The sequence below is a fragment of the Poecilia latipinna genome, unplaced genomic scaffold, assembly GCF_001443285.1.
Source record: "Poecilia latipinna isolate Pla-1442-1.1 unplaced genomic scaffold, P_latipinna-1.0 Scaffold2755, whole genome shotgun sequence".
NCBI classification, from domain to species: Eukaryota; Metazoa; Chordata; class Actinopteri; order Cyprinodontiformes; family Poeciliidae; genus Poecilia; species Poecilia latipinna.
In genome coordinates, this window is record NW_015115371.1 from 6,001 (window position 1) to 27,284 (window position 21,284).

Consider the following 21,284-nt stretch of genomic DNA (forward strand, 5'->3'; position numbering starts at 1 on the left):
ACCAAAAGCCAAAAACAAACCGAGAAGCTCAAACTAAGACTCCCAGACATCAAGGTTGATATAAACGTTTAGGAGGATCCCGCCGGTTAGCAGAGAAGAGACATCAGCACTGACCCAAACGCTGCTGCATCTAGAGACTCGGTTACCTTGCACTTCATCATGTCGCTGACTCGCTGCTTCATGGACTGGCCGGCTTTGGGTCTGACCAGGATGTAGAGGGCTTTGACGTCAGGGCAGCTCCGCAGCAGCTTCTCCACCAGCACCTTCCCCATGAAGCCGGTGGCTCCCGTGATCAAAACGCTCTTCCCGGCGTAGTACTCTGGTATGGATGCCATGCCGCTGTTCATCAGTCTGATCTGAGATTCTGACGTCTGCTTCTGCTCTTCTTCTTCTTCCAGTCTGTCGAGGTCTTGGCCTTCTGAAAACTCCTGCAGAGGCAGAAAGACGACAGAGTTGAATATGAATGTTCCTTTAACATTTGGAGAAAGGGTGTTCAAACTGGGGGTCGGGGGCGATTTGAGGACCCCGGACTGATGTTGTGCTGCCCCCCGACCACAATTCAGGAATAAATTGGAACAAAACGACAACTTTTAAATTAAAATCTACTTTCAAAAATATTAGATGCTGGTTTCCTTCTGTCGTCATGGTTACCAGGACCAGATCTAAAGTAGGCCGATAAGCAATAAATCAGTTAATCGCATGATAAATTAAAATGAAATCAATAATTAATTTGCATAATTTATTGTTATTTTTTACAAAAATCTGGAGGATAAAAAAGTTTTCAGTTTGGTGCTTTGGTCTCAACTAAACCGTTTTTTAAAGGACAATTTTGTTTACATAATTGATTTCATTTGTTTCTGTTTTGTTTATTTATTTTAGGTATTTAAAATGTCTTCCTATTGCATTATCCATCCATCCATCCATCCATCCATCCATCCATCCATCCATCCATCCAAATCCACTTTTAATAGATGAATTAAAAGGTTTAGAACTCAGAAACTATAACAGAAACTTCCTTTCTTTTCTTGTATTAAAAAAAAAATCATTATTCTAACAACCATCTTAACATTTAGTTAGAAGCAACAGTTTCCAGGAGCAGGTCAGCAGGCGTCACCAAGTCCGTCAGAAGGTCTCTGCTGCAGCAGCAGAGTTTATCACAGCACTGTTGACTCAGTTATTCTTGCTCCATTTAGTTTACATAGCTGCAGCTCTATTAGCAGGAAGGCCAGTTTTAGTCATAACAATCTTAACTGAGATGCAAACGGACGTCTGACTCACAGAAACTACCAACACAAACAGAGCGGCCTGGTCTTCAAACTCACCGTGAATAAAAACAGACTTGGAAGGTCAAAGTAAGTAATTACTCAGGTTATCTTTGTCTGATATCAAAACTCAGAGGTGAATCATTTGTTAAATTTTTAAAAACAGCTTGCTCAAATGATGGTGTATTAGGGCCACTGAAGACCAAAAAATCTCAGAAATTTGCAATAATTTTTTTTTCTGAATTTGAAGTAAAAACAATTCTAGAAAAAATGTCCTGAAATTTTCAAAAAGAACTTCGGAAACTCTGAAATTGCACATTTTTATTCTTAAATTTCTGGCATTAATATCAAAATTCCTAAGATTTTTTTCTATCGATTTGTTCACTTTTTAAACTCAGAAATTTCTGAGACGTTTTCTAGAATTTTTATTTTTTAGATTAATCTCAAAGTTCCCAGGTATGTCTGACTACCATGACAGCTTTTTAAAGGCAATGAACAAATTCATGGCAACTTTATGACGGCTGGACTTCGTAGGCAGGAACCTTCATGTAAATGTGCAGCGATAACTTTATTATCTACAGTTTAAAATATAATTTGATGGTTACCGGCAGAGAAGGTGAAGCTGAAAACAATCCTCTTTCTGAGTTGTAAAAAAAGTTAAAGCTTATCTTTTATAACATGCATCATGTGTGGATTTACATGCAAGAAAGCAGAATTACTGCTCATTTTATTGCTTTTTATGCTCCAACCAAGCAGCAAGCGTTTGACTTTGTCCTCACGGCTTCTGAACGGTAACCGACAGCAACTGGAGTCGCTGGAGCGCCACGTTTCAGAGTGACTCAGATCGACATCCAGCGCTCTGATCAAAGCCTGGTGTCAACATGTGGGCTCGCAGCTCCCAACCGCACGCCCAGTGTTGCTGCTTATTTGTGTGTAACCACGACAACGATGCACCAATGCATCATGACCCCCCCTCAGAGTGTCTATGACGGCTTCCGCCCTCTGGTTCGTCTCATTTCTTCACTAAAACTCAGACAAGGAGGGCAGAAGTCAGCAGCCTCTGAAATCCGATGTTTACACACACCAGATAAAAACATGCATGACTTTTTATTTTCCCCCCTGCCAGAGGAATAAGTAAAAACTTTTCCTGTTTCAGGTCGGCTATAGTCACCAAACTGAGGCAAGTTCATTTGTAGAGCTGCACAAGCTATTGAAACAAAAGCAGCATTTGCAATTTTTTTTGTGCTTTAGCTAACTTAAAAAATGTTAGCTTCACCTAAATCAGTTGTTACAGATAAATCCTAAAGCATTAATTTACTTGACTGTTTTGTAAACTTTCACTTGAAAGAAGTTTTGGGTTTTGATGCTCTTATTTTGAAACTTTATTTCAATCAAAAAATGTGCAGTGAAGTAAAGAACAAGAGATAAATATATAATAATATTGATATCTAAAGGCATTATAGAACATTCAAACTATAAGTTTAAAAGTAATTTGGTGCTGAATTGTTGATTTAATTTGAACTGAAGTTAGTGCTTTAGCATTAGTGTAACAATGTTTATGATTAGTGCTTAAAGTTTAGTTCAACTAACTTTTTATCTAGCGGCGCTCACAGCTCTCTATAATATATTTGGCCTTTTGAACGAACTCCCAGCTTCCTGTAGTTTGTTTTCACGCCTGATATTCTGGTAGACTCAGTTAGATTTGGGACAAAAATTGCAACACTTGTTCATTTTTTCAGCTGTTGTGGTTCTCTTTCAGACTGCACTGTCAACTGAACCAAACTATTTGAAGAACATGTTCCCCTCCAGGCCTGCGGGGGCGCTGCACTTCAAACCACTGAAGGAAACAACACGAAAAACTCAGACGACACTGAGCACATCTTCCTTATTCATGAAATGCAAATAAAAATGGAGCAGCATAATCTGTTAGCGGTTGTAGGATTTCTCTTTTGTCTTTTAGCGCAAGACTTGCACATTTGTTTTTGGTTGCATTTACCCAGAATGCCCTGCGCTGTAGTCCGCTTCCTGCATTATGCTGCCTGTACATGCAAACGGTGTGATCAGAGTTTCCTGAATCTACAGATTCCAGACGGGAGGGGGACAATAATCTAGATTTACTGAAAAGTATGCGCACATTAAATGAAAGAAGGTCACAGCTCAGGTCTTCTGCTAAGGCCTCTGACATTCCTGCTTTGTTCAACACAGATTCCCTGCAGACACGGAGCACAGAGCGGCTGAAAGTCACTCCGGATTAACGCCCGACAGAGGAGATTCCTGCAGCTGGAGACGTGTTGGAATGGACACACACACGTGAGATTTACTAAAGGGAACTAACACTTTACTCCCAAGAAGTGAAACATTGGTCAGAAAGCTGCGTCCACATCTATTGGTCAAAATGCATCAAAAAAACATCAGAATATTCCTGTAAAATAAATACTTTACATGTTTTACTTGCTCTTTTGATTAGTATAACATTATTTCTTGCTTCTTTGTTTTAGTGCGTCTCTTCAAAAGTGGAAATAAAACAGAACATATCATGATCATCTTAACCTTGGAGATAGCCATCTAAAAGAGATGGGAAGGGATCCATTTTAGTGTCACCTTGGAGTGATTAGCAAGTTTTCTGGGGGAACCTTGTATTGTTTTGAGACCATTTTAAAGTAATGTAACAGTAACGCAAGAATGCTTTCTCAAAGACCAATAAAGTTTAAATTCTAATGAACACTTAACACCGTCAGACTTTTTAAATGTTCAAAATAAATAAAGCAACAAATAAAAGTTTCCCAAGTACTTCTAGTCAGAACTATCCACCTCTGCACAACACATTTACCAGATTAGTGAAATGCAGTGGCGCGTTTTAACTAGTCCTCTTTTAGCCAACGCCGTCTGCATCCAGCAGCATCGTTCCAGCTTGTTTGGGAGAAATTGTACAAAGTTTTTGGCTTTTCCTGGATTCTGACACACGTTTGTACAGCATCAGGTCTCCGTTGACGCCCCGGGTGAAGAACCGACTCCAGCATCTCAATGCTCATGTTGCGTTTAAAGGCGGCTCGGAAAAACAAGTTAAGCCATTACTTACAGTACAGGAGCCTTTACTGCATCAAAGAGAGATTGGAATAATAAACATTTTTTATATTCGTTTTTAATCAAGTAGCTTAGTAGTAGATTGTTAACATGAGTGCAAAGACTCAACAGAAGGCAATTTTCTGAAACAACACACTCAGGGCAGTAATAAAACAAAACTGTACAATATTTTGCATTTAAGATAGAAATGTCTTATTCATCTGTAAATATGTTTTAGCCAGAACATGTCAATTGGTACTTTAAGCTTCTCCTTGTTCAAATCCTCTAAAAAAATAAAATAAATAAATCATTTTAAGCACCTTTTGCTATCCAGTTATGAAACTGTTAATCCAAAAAACAAACATGCCATCCCTGCGGTGTATGAAGGTTAAGTCAAACAGAAACGGCTGAGCTTTTCACATGTTGATGTGAAAACAAGATAGCAAAGACTCATTCTTTGCTTTTCACTAAAGGGATACTGTTACATTTTAGTCAATAAGATGCTTTTTAAAGATGGAAGTGATTTGTTTAATTTAATCTTTAAATGTATTGTTAATGTATAGAAAAGGGTTAAATGAAAAATCTGCAGAAGGTTGCCCTTTTTATCCAATTAATTGACAGAATAGGCGATTAATCGTTAGAATAGGTGATTAATTGTCAAAAATACTAAATAGATTAATCGATAACTAATAAAAATTGTTACATTAGACACAAAATTAACCTTCAATGACAATCTCAACACAGGACTGGATGATGGTCAAAGATTTATGAACCGTCCACCCAAATCAGATGCTATGGGAAAATGTTAGGTTTTGTCCCAACGACAAAAATGGCTGAACAAAGTGTCTAATATATAACTAATTTATTTATTTTAGTTTCTTTACGCCATTAATCATAGTCTGGCTTTTAAAACACCATATTAACCATGTTTTGTCCCAGATTAACGTTTTTTAGTGCTCATACAAGGACTGGAAATGGAAAAATCCAATTAGTGGGCAGCAGTAATAAGTACCAAGAGCTTCAGGGGGTCTCTTTTGTGTTTTGAGTCCTATTTATACCAATTCACATCAAAAGTCATTAAGGGTTGGTACTGGAGTAAAGCTAGGAGCTGCTTGAGGAACAGCAACACCAGCGGGCAGCTGAGGTTTACTTTTGTCCGGAGATAATGCAGCTGGAGCCCTGGCTGTAATTTCATGTTTCCTTTCTGTCTGCTCGGGCTTTTTTAAAGAGCAGACATGCTGTTCGTCTCAGGCGGGATGTTTTAAGGCCCAACTCTGCAGTCTCGCCCCTGGACGTTCCTCACACAAGTCCTCCATTAGTAGGTCAGCAGCCGAATGCTGCTGGAGACACGGGCAAGAAGAAAAACCGTCTACAGCTGCATGCCGGCCTTCAGAAAGCAGCACAAAAGGCTGGCACAGACGCAGGGGAGGGAGGGAGGGCGAGGAAAACAGAAATGCAGCCAATAATTAAAGCTGCATTAGTCAACTTCAATGTCAGCACCAAGCGACACAAAAGAAAACCAAGGCCGCTTTTCCTAAATACCAGCATGCCAACAGGGGAATAAAACCTTTGAAGCTCGGTAAACACTGGTTTTCCTCCAGTGGAAACGCCTTGTCTCATGGAAATACTGACCAACACAGCATCAGCTATACGTGAAGAGGAAGGAAATATAATTTATTTCACAAATGAAAGTCTAAAAGAGAGGAACTCCATTCATTTATGATTCTCTACTGGTTGATCTAAAGAACAGGTGACCAAACGTTTTGTCACGTTGGTCAAAAATCATCAGATCTAAAGTTTATGGATGGATTTTTGAACATTGTTTCAAAAATGTAAGATAGACGCCAAATGGAAAGGTGGATGGATGGATGGATGGATGGATGGATGGATGGAAGAGAAGGAGGAAGGAAGGGTGATAATTGGAATGGATAGAATAGATGAATGGATGACTTGACAGACAGATAGATGAATGATTACATTGATAGAGGATGAATGAATTAATGAATGAATGGACTGATTTAAGAGGACTCGCGTTAAAAGCCTCATAGGTGAAAACTTGATGCGTAAAACGGAGAGATAATCTTGGCATCTCTTCATTTTCTCTAAAATATAAAGCCACAAACCAGTAAAAGAAACCAAAGCAACTTTCACAATTTGTTTAATTAAAACTAAATTTACTGAAATTAGTTTGTCCTACAACACAAAAAAGTAACACCAGTCGCCTCACAGCCTTTTGTAAGCATCCCATTTATATCTGGAAGGTCAGATTTCAGGCAGACCCAGAAATCGGTGTCGGCCTTCAAAGATCCACATTAGTTTACAACAGCAAGCCTCTGCTCTTTTCCTGAGGCAGCCAAAAGCTAATCTAATTAAAATTCATTATATCTGCTCTCGGCTTTAAGGATTTAGGCGTTATCCCTTTAATTTAATCTGTAGTTCAGCCCGTCACAGACCAGGTATCAGGCCGCTGTGAGCTTATGTTCCTGCGTGTCCACTCACATCTCCGCCATTGTGTCTGCGGCGGCGGAGGGATTCTGTAATTACACCAGACGCTTCGGAGCGACAGTGCATCACTGTGCCCCAGGTGTCCGTTTACGTCTGGGCCGGAGCCAGACCGGCAACCGTACCCCGAGACCTGCAGCGGGTGGGACGAGAGGTCATGAACCCGGGCAGTGTTGTCATCATGGGAAGATCAGGCTGCGATGCTTTCAAGTAACAAACCCGACTCTTCTTTTGACGGGCAGTCAGAGGATCGCGGTGGGAAGGAGGTCAGCCTTTCTCTCAGGTTTATCTACATCAACAACCACTCTGTTCTTCTCTTATTGTGAGGCAAAGAGCAAGGTTTCCAGAAGCCTGGTGGTTGGGTGCCAAGGCAGTCATTCATCCAGCGGCCCGTCGTGTTTTTCAGTTAAAAAATGTTTAAAGTTGACAGGAAATTTGAAAATATCACTGGAAAATTATTATTCGTTATTGGAAGATTAACACCTGAACAACTATAAAGTCTTAAAAATGCAAACATTTTAAAAATACTTAAGTAATGTTTAGCCTGGCAGGGGCACAAGAAAAGCCTGGTGGCCTGCCAGGCTTAAAATACACAGGGGGGAGGGGAAACCCTGCAGAAAGGAAAAAAAAATAAGTATTTACCCCCTTCAGAGTTCTTCTGGTTTTATTTTTTAGGCAAACTTCAACCGTTTTTAATGTCAAAGATAACTTGGGAAAAATATAAATGGGGAATCGAAAACTATCCATCCAAGTCATGAATTAATGGCTAATTAGAGCTGCATTTAATGATTATTTTAGTAACGATTAATTGATTAATCAAAATAAGAAACCGGAACTTTTTTTTGCCTAGGTGACCACTTCAGCTTATTTTAGACAACATCAGAAAAGAAAAGAAACATCCTCTTGCCCAACATTCCTTTAGTGAACGCTTGATCATTTGTAGCAAATCTACAGCTAAACCCCCCACATATATATGTGAAAACATCGATACGGTGTATAACTGATCTGGTGATTATTTTTTTATTAATCGATTAATATTTGAATATCAACAAGTGATTAATGGGAGATTTTATGGCTACTGCATATTTGCAGAAGAAGTTTTTTTATTTTTTATAAAAATATCAAATACAAAATGTATATATTTTCTTGTACAGTTTTGGCTTAATTATTGTTCTCGGTATGTTTCTCTTTCAGGAAATTGCCTTTTTTGAGCCTGTAAGCTCCAGTCAACAATTGATTTATTACTAACTTAGTTAATTATTTCAATAATTGATTCAACACGATCCATCTGATTGTTTCAGGTACAGAAATGTACATTTTTAATACAGTTTTTGGTTTTTGTGATCAGAGTGTGTTTTTTCAATAAATTGTCTTTATTTTTAGCATGTATACTCCAGTTAACGATTAATCGATTACTGAATTAGTTGACGATTATTTTAACAGTTGATTCAACACGATTAATCCAATTGATTCAGGAATATAAATGTATATTTTTGGTCTTTGTGATCCGAGCGTGTTTTTTCAACAAATGGTCTTTATTTTGAGCATGTACACTCCAGTTAACGATTAATCGATTACTGAATTAGTTGACGATTAATCATTTCAGTCGTACTCTGAACACATCATTTCAGACAAAGAACATGACATAATACAGTCGATCATCAAGGTGGAAGTTTCTGGAAATGAAAATCCACCCATCAGATTGTGATGGCTCAACAAAATGATATGAAGTGGCCTACTCAAAGTCCAGATTTGAAGATGATTGACCATGTCCTCAACAGTGCTGTTCCAAAATTCATCCATAGTGATTTCAAATATTCACTCCCAGGAACTGAAAGCACTTGATAGCAGTTCATTCTGCCAAGATGGCAAAATGATTTACAAGTTGCAACACATTTACTACTCGCTCAGAGCAGGAAAACTATAAACTAAAAAAATTAAAACACTTCTTCCTTGTTGTGGTTCATGCTGCTTTCACTTCCACCTTCCTGCATGTACATTTATAAACCGCATCAGTAAGCATGAAGCCCAGTTCACCAGATATAGTTCGATACCGTCTTGTTTTGAATGACGCACGGCTTGCTTGCACGGAAACCAAGATCTGTGTCGGAGCGATTTAATCAGGTATCCGGCTCGAAGATGGATTACAGCGGACACACGATCCTAATTAATCTGGCCCTCTGCACGCTTCACCTTCTGCTGATGCCAGCTAGGTTTCTGATTAATGATGCATGATGAGCTTTGCAAACGCCTCTTCCATTCAGTTTACCCAATAGTACACAAAATGAGACTAACGATTTGCAGGAAGAGAAACTCACTGATTGGAGTAGGAATTCAAGACGAGATCAAATCAGTGAAAGTAAAGGTGTAACTTCTGGAAACTACTCCTAAAAGTTTCACACAAGATATGTTGAGCCATGAATGTGTGAACTTTAACAATACTGGAAATGTAGAAAGAATTAGGGCTGCAACCAAATTATTTAATAATCAATTATTATGAAGATTAATTGATTAATCGGATAAAAATGTGAAAATTCTACAATTTTTTAAATTTTGCCTCTTAAGCTATTTTCATACATTGTTAGAAATACCTAAAAAAGGTGAAAATAAAAATACAATTCAACATTATAATTAAACATTTCATTGCCTAAAATGCATAAACAGCTTTCCTTTAGTGAATTTGCGCCAGGTGAAGCTAAAACTTTGCCAAATGAGAAGTTTTGGGTTACAGACCAAGATGTTTTAATCTTAAATGCAAAATGTATTATATTTTATACAATTTTAGCTTAATTGCTGCTCTGAATATGTTGTTTTCTCAACAAGATCTTTTTTGAGTCTGTAAACTCCAATTAGGGATTAATCGATTATTAAATTAGTTGACGATTATGTCAATAATTGATTAATCTGATTAATTGTTTCAGGCCTAATCAAAGCAGACAATCACCGGCTAAGTTGCCTGGTCCAATAAGTCTCCATTTCAGTTGCAACATTTAGATAATATGACACAATGCTACCCGACACGCTACTGGCTGCCCAATCGAGGAGCGCCAGTGATTTTTCTTGGTGTTGATTGGCTGAACCCCCAAGAGCGTAAATGAGGAATACTGTTGATGTCATCTTTTCCAGTTTGGTTTCCACTGTGCATATTAATGTATATTGAGGCATATTTGGTGTTAAAACTACGTGTTTTTAGAATATCTGGAAAACAAAGTGAAACTACTTTCATGTGGAAAGTATTTTCTGATAAATTAAACATAAAAGCCACACACCCATTGCAGATCTGCCCAAAGATCTAACACGAGATAAACCGGGCCGACTCTCCCTGCATTGTTACTGTAACAACCTGCTTCACAGTTCACTGCAGGGCAATCTGTAGAAGTCTTCACTCCCTGAACATTCCCACTTTCTTGTTTTGTGGCTCAGCTAAATCATTAAGAGGAAACAGTGTTGCAGCTCACAAACAAAAGTCTAAAAGTGTAGGGGTAAACTACGCAAAGCAAAGCTTGGCCGGCGGCCATCATGTCCCTACATAGTGATGCTGGGCGTTCATCCAAACAGTTTCAGATACAGACAGGCAGTTCGAGCCACCCTGCCACAGACGGCTCTAATGGCGCTGCAGACAACCATCAGTCCAAATAAGCCCTAGAGGCTTATCCCTTTTACTGCCATAAAAAAGCAGGTTGAGAGGCTCTTGACGCAAACGCCATAGAGCAGCCTGTCAGTCACCGAGTCAGTCACTCAGTTGTAGACTGAGCTGATGTAAATTCTTGTTCTTCACGAAAGGTGAAAGGAGGGACGGTCATAGCAAGAGGTGTGTAAACAGCACTGTGAAAACACAACTTACCAAGTATGTTTGATCTTGTGTACATATTGCTAGTGCACATATTTTATTATACTTGAAAAGAGACTAAACTAACTTGGAGCTTGTTTTAAGTCAATCTTTTCTCAATATTAATTAAAACATACGAGTTCTAGTGGTAGATTATTTCACTTGTAACATTTCTCTTAATCTGCCAGTGGAGCCAGTATTTTCATTTATATTAAAGGTGGTCCTATGCATAATTCACATTTTGCACATTTCTTTACTTCCATTTGGGTCTCAACTGCTCCTAAACAAGCCCACACGCTGGTTTTTGACAAAAATTTCATGTTTTTTGACAACAGTGTCTGGTAAGCAAGTAGTTTCAAAAACCTCCCAATTGTTAAGTCACATTTCACAAGGATTACACCGTTACCTAGCAACCCAGCGCATTTGGTCAGCTGGTTCTACCACTGTATGTGCTATACAATGGCTGCTGGAAAAATCAAGTGTTTTGTTGTTGACTTAACAATCAGAAACAACTTCCTGCATTCTTATTGATTGTGCACAAGGCTCTGCTTTTCAAAGCTACATAGTTACATATTCTATAATCTTATTGTCCAAGAATGTAATGTAATAAAAATGTTTTGTACTGCCCACAGACCCAGTCTAACCTGTTCAAAGACGCATAATAGGTCACGTTTAAAGATTAATTGACGTAAAAGAAGCTCCTGTTTCCTGCTAAAAAGTTACTTTTAAGCTAGTTTTGTTTCATTTCTAGTGTACTGAGATATTTGTACAAGAATCTTGAACAAAAATACTTTGTGAGATTTTTGTTTTTTGCAGTTAGATGGACGTTGACATCAGAGAGTTTGTGCTAAGCATCTTGATATCGCAAAACCTGTACAAGTCAGACTAAAACTGGATCCCAAATAAATTTTACACATCACATTTGGTCATTTTTAGTCCTTAAACAAACCCCATCATAATGTCCATCCAAGTCGTTGTGTGTTATTGCGCAACACAGAAACCAGAAATAGCCTTTGGGTGTTGCCTTGTTTTTTACTCTTGCTCAATAGGTGATTCACTTCAGAAACAGTCAATGCTCACATATTGTCACTGAGTCTGAAAAGGAAAACAAAAGACCCCAAAGGCCTCAGACTGGATCTACCTGTGGGGTTGGCAGCATTCATTCCAGGAGTTCTTTATAAGCAGGTTGTTTGGCTTCCAGCCTCACATCCTGGTGCATAAACTCCTTCTCCAGGGATTCCTTTCAAGTGGCTGAAGTTGTTTCTTTGAATGCAGGATCTCAGAATCTCCTCCCAAAGTATCATGTTGGCAAAGCAACACCCTTAATGTCAGATTAATGTTACTGAGAAATATGCAAACGTGTGGACGTGACAAAGAGCTCTGCCATTCATCAAAGCAAACCGTGGTGAGTTGGGACTGCGGTTTGTTGACTTCAAACTAGGGGTTGATTGACTTAATATTTTTAAAGGTCGACAACATCATGATAATAGTCGAGTTGACGTCGACAAGTCGCGGTGATGACATAGTGATGTAATCGCAAAACCCTTCACAACTACTGGAAGGCTTTATCAGTTATATTCACGGCAAATATTGAACACTTTTCTCCCGCTTTTACCAAGTCTATTATGCAGAATTAAAAGAGCAATAAAATGATCATTCTTCGTGAGCAGCGGAGAAAAGTCCGTTGCACAAACACCGGCTGATACCGACGATCGCTGGATAGCTGCACATACGAGTCAAATTATTAGTCTGACCACCGTGGTGCTTTTGGACCACAAACCAAACTTATTATGAACGGATCCCGTTTGGTTACAGTTAAATTCAGCGAAGCGTCCTGCTGCTCCTCCGCCCGATGCGCAGCAGGAGGCTCCACTGATCAGCAGTGGCTCTCTGAACAGACAGGCAGACGGCGGCAGAGATCGCCTCCATCACATCCTCAGAGTGAAGCTTGGACTTTGTTTCCAGATGCTGTCAAACAGTATTTTATAAAAGCGTAAAGCTGCCAGTTTAGAAGCTACAATATGCAGGGTGACGCTGATCAGGGATAAAAAAAATAAATAAAAAGTCCGACATGATCCCGCATTGTCTGTGTAGTTCTTTTTATTTATTATTATTTTTTAAGGATTTTTTTGGGACTACTTTATTTGACAACAATCTGACTGTAAGGGGGCAGAGAGAGCGGAGAGAGGCCTGGGCCCAGCAAATGGAGGACGGGAGTCGGACTCCAGACCGCGGTCTAAAGTCTCTGTATGCGGGGCGCTGCGCTAACCACTGCGCCACGCAACGCCCCTATTGCACTAGCCTATGCTGAAATTTTCAGCTTCTCTTTGGTAAATTATTTACATTTTTATACAGTTTGAGCTTTCTGACAAACTCATCTAATTCACCTTCTTTCATTTCCTTGGAAAAATCAGTTTTGTCACGTGACTGCGACTAGTCGACTGGCCCAGAAAGTCATTGCAGAGAAAAGAATCGACTAGTCCAGGGGTGGCCAAGTCCAGTCCTCGAGAGCCACCATCCTGCAAATTTTAGAAGTATCCTTACTCCAACAGACCGGGAAAAGCTCTACAGAGGCCTGATAACGAGCCAGTCATTTGATTCAGGTGTGTTGAAGCAGGGATGCATCTGAAACTTGCAGGATGGTAGCTCTCGAGGACTGGACTTGGCCACCCCTGGACTAGTCGACTAATCGGTGCAACCCCTACTTCAAATATTTCCAAAGTTTTATTGTTAACCAACTTTGGTTGACATTTTTGCAATACAATTTCAAAGGAAGCGGTAGACATGTTACTTCAGCCAGGGGTATTTTTTATTTAGTCCACAATGTGCCACTGAAAACCTTTAAAAGTTTCCTTCAGATTTCTCTAACTTTTTAGCATAAATTCGGTTAGCATGCTTACATTTTTTAAAAAGTGTTTTAGGAAATTATTTACAAAATTGAAGAGGTTGAGTAAAAAAACTCTGAAGATTTTAGAATCCGACACCACAGGCTTAACCAAAAGAAAATAAAGCTTTCTTTAAAGCAGCTTTTCCATTTTGTGACATTTAAAAATATGCCAAAATATAGATCAGGAGTTTTCTTTTGATTAAATTATTTTACAGATTTCAAACAAAAAACAAAAAAAATTAGTTGAGAAATATTAAGGAGAGGCATTAATCTGATTATTTCCCAACGATCAGGCTTTTTCTGCTCCAACCTGGAGCTGAGATTTTAGCGCCGATATGCTCAACAGACCATCTTATAAACATTGTTTATAATATTCATAAACAATCAGCACCTTATAATTTAGTGATCCTTAAAATGTATCTACGTTACCCTGCATAGACGCATCGGTGTGGCATTCAATGTCGAGTCCACCAGAGGAAAAACTATGTTTAATATGAAAATAAAGATGCAATTTTGTTGGAGTTCTTGTATTATTTTGACTCTATTGTGGTACAACTGTAATTTTATGACTTTATTCTCGTGATTAAGAAAAGAAATGGTAATATTCCATCATAAAGTTGACCTGAATTCAAAGTCCGAATAAACAGAAGCTGTGAAACACGTTTGTAAAACAAGATGGCCGCCTCAGGTCTGCTGACATCACTGAAGCATGAAAACTCAAGGAGAACAAAAATCCCAATTTCCCTAAAATGTAATCTTCAAAAACTAAAAATTTGATTAATTGATCAAATCAATTTATTGCCCATCCCCAACACATAGTGCATTGCTATATTAGCACCTTCTTTTTGCTCTTTATGTTTCTGCTTTTGTCCATTTTTTTTTATTAGGGGTTAAACTGTGTTTTTGCACTGGGTCAGCTGGTTTAACTGGAAATGCCGATGTTGTTTTCCACACTTTCGCCGCAGACGGAGCCGCTTCACAGCATCTCCACTGCCTCACATTGTCTCAGCGACAGCCAGTCATATTCAGGCTTGGATCTACTGAGCAGATATTAATGACCTCAGGAGGAAAAAACGTTTAATGACTTTGTTTCAGTGCCGCTAGCGAAAGCAAAGTTTTCCCATTAAACCCCGAGCAATCACTCCAAATAATAAAGGAATTGCCACAGAATTCAATACAGACACTTTGGGGATTTCATGACCTACATTAGTTTTCTAGTGACATTTCTTCAGCATATTGGAAGAAATATGCCTTATATTTCAGTGCTATTAATAGTAACACCAAAATGGTAATGCTTGTACATTACGAATCAAGACCAGGAAGACATTAGCTTCTGATTTAGCTTTGTGTTTAAGGGTAATTTCACATTATTTTAAGGCATTTGGACCAAATGAGATCAGCTCAAAATCTACAAAAATGTAAAATCAGGTTCAGAATTAAAGGCATAATTTGGTGAACTCCAAACTATTGTTGAATTTTTCACTGGAACGCAACTCCAGGTTATTTGCCGATATACACCGATTATTTAGTAGAGAGTATTTTAAAAAATTCAAAAGAAAAAAAATGCAGCTTGGGAAGCTGAAATACATGAAGGCAATGCTACATGACACACTATTGGCTGAAGTTTGCAAAGCAGCCAATCAAAGAGTATCATTCATTTTCTTTGGTGCCAATTGGCTGAAACCCTCTAAATGTAGATGTTGGCTTTGTATCCAAAATAAACAAACAACAAATAAAACTAATGATGAAGTCTGTAAACAAAAGTTGTTCTTTAGAAAAAGGGGTAGTTGAGACAAAAATATCAGACAAAAATATCATCCAGTTTTTGGTAGAAAGGGAGAAAAGAGAAAATGAAAATTAATGAGCTTATTTTAATTTATTATGCAATTAATTGATTTATTACTTATTACGACATGTTTGACTGAAATTCCAGATAGATACCTGCTGTTTTTATTGCAAAAGCACATTTATGAATTTAGAAATACAGCATAAATAATGTTAGTCACCAAAACAATCACATAAAATGTCCATTTCCTTTTATTCAGCGGCTTGTAGACAAAAAAAATCCTGACTTTGTGGTTTATGGGCCAACATCCGCAGACCTACTTTAGGAAGACAAACCACTCATTGGACTTTGCAGGATACTTTGAACTGAATTGTATGCAATGAATGACCAAAACAGCATTTAAATTATATCAAATATTAATTTGCAACTTAATCCACAAACTTCCACCTGCAATAAATAGATTTGTATCTTTGCAAAGGCTGTTTGGTTTCAATGCTCCTTAACCCCAGACCACAAGAAGCGTTTTCTGACCGCAGGTTCTCCGCTCTGCACATTACACCAGCTCACCAACACGACTACTATTACTACTGCTCTGAAACGGCTGTACACACAGGAGAACCAGGACTGGAAAAAGCTGAACCACGTCTCTTATAAGCTTTTAAAGATTCATGCTGCAACTGGAGACACAAGGAAGGAAAAAAGCAGCACATGTGTAAGGCAGCGGCGTTCTAAGGGAGGAGGACGAACTCGTAAACATGCTTTTGAATCAGGAAGTCAGAGGAGCCACTTTTTAAGTCTGTTATTTTAGGAGGAAGGATGAAGTAGGGAGGGATTTTTATCTTTATACGATCACAGTTTAAGTAGCTTATCTGGGAGGGAAATTTAGGCCATGCCCTGATGAGAACTAGAGCTCTCTCTGCATCCGTATGGGAGACTTTTTAGTTTCTGAAAATCAAATAAAAGTGCAGCTGCAGAGTCTCAAGTGCTGCCTCACGCTGAACGGCAAGACACTCCTGCACCACAGCAGGAAGGGGGAAGCTGAGGTGCATCAGAGAGGCTGTTGGATAAGCAGATATACACAGGTTTAGCTGCTCTGTCTGGACCAACACTGAAGATTTGTGAGGATTTTCACTTATTTTTAATACAAATTTCCACCAAATTAATTCAAAATACACATGCAGTACTATTTCTGGTTTATGTTCCCTCTGTGTGCCTGGGAGATTCCTGTTAAAAAACAGCTTTTACGGCTCAGGGAGATGGTGCACATTTTAAAGGCATTTGGCATAAATCCGTGCTGACCCTCTTCTTTCATCAAACACGCGGGGTGATTGGGTCACTTCCGGTACGTAATTTCAAAATAAAACCAGAGGACATTTGATGTACTAAGCCTGCCACAGTGTGGAAATGACAGCATGAATTAAAGTAGTGAATTCATTGATATATTTATTACAATTAATATTTTTTTTATATTGTACATACAATTAATCAAATTTAAATCTTCATGTTAACAACTTGAAACCCTTCACTCTTTACTGTGGAGATCTCAGGTAACTATGAAGTATAAAAGGACCATATTGTTGCCAGTGTAACAGAATGTAACTGATCCCAAAGAAGCAAATATAAGCCTAAATAAATGCATAAACATGTCTAAAATTCCCAAGTACAACATAAAATACAACTGCTCAAACAGCTATAACTACCGCTTAAACAAAATATTTGATTCATTTAGTGTATGTTCAAAGTATAAAACGTCCAAATTCAGCTGATTAAAACACACCCGCTTTAGTTTTGCTTAAAATGTGTATATTATTTTGAAAGTCCGTGTCGCCACTTCCTGTCTTCGCGGCCGTAACGGGCGCTAGCTTACCGCGGCCGGTCGCTCTCCACGCCGACTGCGGCTCTCCTGTCCCGCCGCCCTGACTGTCAGAGGCGGCTTCAACTAACCTGAGCTCGGCCTCAAAACACACCTCCACCACGCTTCAGCTAAAAACAAAACCAAAAAAAGCCACACTAATAAAAGCGATAAGTCGAGAGGTTTTAACGTTTTCCGCGGCGGTTTGTTGATGCTCAACCCCGGGCTGCTCCTCGCCACCCAGCCGCCCAAAGCGGTGAATGATGCTCGGGCAGCTGCGTGCCACGACACGCCGCTGATTCCTCCCTCAGACCCGCTGAAAACCCGCTCCGTTTTCAGCTTAAAAAAGAAAAAACATGAAAACAAATAAAATCCTACCGTAGACATCGGTTAGTGCTGATGGGTCCTTCCTCTTGTGGAGAGCGGAGAGGCTGCGTCGGATCAGGCTGCTCCTGCGGTGTCTCTGCCTCCTCCCACCGGCCGCCTCTGGTCGGGCTGCTGGGAAACTCTCAGCGCTGAAAACGGCCGACGGTCCGCCTGCCTGTCCGCAGACAACAGGAGATTTTCAGACAGCTACACAAATATGAGCTCCTAAGTGGGCAGGGCGTGTCAGGCAGCCCGTGAGCCCTTCCTCCTCTAACCCGCCCGGAACATGCAGTTCTGCCCTGAGCGGACCGAGCGCCACGGTAAATGTCATTCACAAATCCCCACGTGGCTCCAATCTATACTATAATATAATATTATATTATATAATATTCAATAAGTTATTAAGGATGGTGATGCTGTGGACAGGAAGGACATCTGCTAGCAGTCAGGCCTGCAGCGAGACTGAAGAGGCCTCTGACTGAAGACAGCTGCTTTTCCATTACTAATGTGCGCAAAACTTCGTCAGTATTTCGCTCATGCCAAAAAAAAACACGATATTGCAATTGCGGTGTTTTCATTGAAGAAGCACAATCATCATCCAACTACTTCCTGTCATCATCTTCTTGGTGGTTTGGTTCAGTGGCAACATCCGGTTGTTGATTGTGTGATGTGAAAACAGTGTTTCAATTGCAGTTTTTGGAAAATAAAGCAACTTCAATGAAAAAACAACAGAACAAATCATCCTAGCACCAAAACTTTAGTGAAAAACTAGTTTTTTCCAAAACTTTTGTGTCCATTAAACAAATTTTCAAAATGTCAAACTGCGTAATTATGTGGTGAATAGAAACAAAGCTACTGTTGCTTTTATCGAGCTGTATTTCCATTACAGATGTGTGCAAAACTTTGTACATTTTCCGCTATCAAAGGATTGTAGTGTTTCCATTAAGAAACACAACTAAAATCAACATTAATCGTTTTGTTCAAGCAGTAAGTCATTAAAAATGATCCTGCGCCATCATCCTGCGACCACTTCCTGTCGTCGTCTTCTTAGTTTACACCAGTAGCAACATCTGGTTGTCGATCATGTGACTCGTGTGAAGCGAAAAGAAAATTACAATTTTGCAAAATAAACCAATTTCAATACAATAAAAAACTCATCTTGGCAGCAAAACTTTTTTAAACTGGTGTATTTTCAATTTCAATTTATTGTCAAACTGTGTAATTATATGGTTAATAGAAAAACAGGTACTGAAATGACTGAGATACCCTCCGAATTAAAACAATCCTACAAAAAAGTGGGAAAAATATCCTCCCAAAAATCACCAATTTTCCTAGAATTCTGTAATTTCAACCATTAAATAACATTAAATTCTCCCTGTAGCCATGGGAACAACTTAAAGGCACCATGCTGGTTTAATTATGTCTCATTTCTGAGCCTGGAGGCACATGTTGCCTTTTTAGTGCAACAGCTGTGACATAATCTGCAGTAAATTTCAGCTGTGCGGCTGAGTTTCACTCTAAACGACATGCAGGTGCTGAGAACAGTAACGTCTGCATGAGTCTCGCTCTCACAGATCTGCTTCTGCACAGAGTGGAGCCAAATCCAGTCGGGGTGCATAATGAGCAGACTGCAGCCTGGGATTTGACCCACAAACCTCAAGGTGGCTGCTGCATGCCGGCAGGATTTACTGCTGCACTAAAAATAAATAAATAAATAAATTCTGTATTTGTGATCCAGAAAGGTTGTTTTTTGTTAATTCTGCTGCTGACTCTGTGCGGCTGAGATATGCCTCAAGTTGCCAGGTTTAAGCTGGAGGAGAGGAAGCATGCTTAGGACTTTCCACTGTCGGGTTTAGATTTGGTTTTCCTGCAGGATTAATTTATGAAAAACAGAGGAAACTGAACAATACATCCCACTGTGGGTGCATCCTGGGATATTCAGCTGTTTACAAGCATCACAACTGATGCTAAAATCCCTAAAACATATGGTAATAGGAAGTGTCTGACTAATAACTTTATGTAAGTTCAACAATTATGAAACCAGGCTGCAGAGAAGATGGAGTTCTGGTCTGTGGTGACCTCTGGTGGTGAGATTGGAGAACTGCACTTTGGTAGAAAGAAGGATTTTTTCCATCTAAAGTTTAACGAAATGAAAGAGCGGCTTCTTAAAATCTGATTTTTATGAAAAACCGTAAAAACAAATAAAGATTCTAAACATTTCTCTTTTCTCAGATTTGCAAATATAATTTTGTCAGTGTTCGGTAAAAGCAGAAGCTAATGAAGCGCCACCACGTGGCCAAAGATGTCATAGCATGAAAAAAATATTTAGCAAATCCTTATATTTGCTAAATATAAGGATTTAGCAAATATCCTTATATTATGTAAAAGCTAAAACAAAATTGAGCCATTTTTCTTGTATTTTCTTCCGTGTATGCTGCCATGTTTATTTTAAAATTACTTAAAATGTTTTGAAATCTAGATGTGGTAAAATTATTTTTATTCTGGGTGAGAAGAAGCCTGTAGTCGATAAATAAAGATTATTAGCTGCAATATAATTATTAAAAATTTAAACAACTTGAAAATAAATGCGTCAAATCTGCCCAAAAAACAAGAATTTTGTCATTGAATAATGAGGTTTTCAAAATGTAAACACATCCAGATGTAAAGCTAGCAGTTGATTTTTCCATTGATCATATGGAAGGATTTCAGCTCCCTTTAATGTTTTGTCATAACATCTTTTATAAACATCTAATCTTTTGACATTATAATTTATATGTTCCACAATAAGGTTAGTATGTAGAACAAAATGTAGATTAATGCAATATTTGTCTCTTTCTTGTTTGTTTTTTGATTGAAATAAACTTTTTGGCGGGGTAAACAGAGAACCTGGGGAGAGGAAACGGAACTGCTGCAGTTTGTCAAGAATAACTAATTAGCAGATTAGCCCACCACCGGATATCCATAATTACTACCACTAAATTAGTGGCTTAAAGAAAACAACTTTGGCATTTTGGAGCATTCAATGTGTCAGGAAGGCAACCCACAAACCTGATTTGGTTACACAAAAAGCTGGTTTACGAAGCCAAGATGGCGGATTACACCGGGACTTTTCAGAGATCCTGACTGAATTAAGCTTTCATAAGATTTCACGAAAAAAAGTCGATTATACATTTACCATAGAAAAACAAAAACAAAACAAAAAAAGAGTTACCATGGCAATTTATCCTGTGCAGATAAGTTTTAGGTTAGCTGTGAACTGCGCTAACTGCTAGCTTAAAATAACGTTTACAACTAAATTAACTTAATTTCGGCATATAATTAAATAATTCCACGGTTTAAGTCACATCACATTTAAAACAAGTACTTATTTACATCATAAACATACCTTTTTCCTCCATCTGCTAAAAAGATACATTTTGCAAGCTCCGTTACAAATCGTCTTGATTGCCGTTAAGCCGTCTTTGCTTTAACAAGAAGTTGTCCCTTCAAAACAAAAGCATCACAACACAAACGGGAAGTTAACCATCGTGTTTATAATTGTCTTCTGTAGGTTTGTGTAACATGTTTTTCAGAAATGGACATTCCAGTTATTTACTTTTTATCCACTATTGACACGGTTGTATTTAAAATGCACTGGACTAACGGTACTTTTTTTTTTTGAAAAACAAAAGTTTTGTTGGTCATTTTGTTTCCAAGCTTTTTGCAAGTTATTTGCATTCCTATTTATGTTGGATCAG

The 21,284-nt window shown here is 38.7% G+C and overlaps 1 protein-coding gene across 2 annotated transcripts; it reads right to left on the bottom strand.

Moving 5' to 3' along the window:
* Positions 1-36: 36 nt before the first annotated feature.
* Positions 37-21,036, bottom strand: LOC106939038 (fatty acyl-CoA reductase 1-like). 2 transcript variants are annotated; one of them, XM_015021300.1, is made up of 3 exons: positions 20,933-21,036; positions 17,560-17,722; positions 37-428 (listed from the first exon to the last, which is right to left on the bottom strand). In XM_015021300.1, exons 2-3 carry the CDS (start codon positions 17,566-17,568, stop codon positions 87-89), a joined length of 351 nt encoding a protein of 116 aa, XP_014876786.1. In that variant the 5' UTR covers positions 17,569-17,722; positions 20,933-21,036; the 3' UTR covers positions 37-86. The 2 variants fall into 2 exon arrangements, with proteins under 2 accessions (XP_014876786.1, XP_014876787.1); XM_015021301.1 differs by lacking the exon at positions 20,933-21,036 and adding an exon at positions 20,596-20,702.
* Between the last annotated feature and the right edge of the window lie 248 nt (positions 21,037-21,284).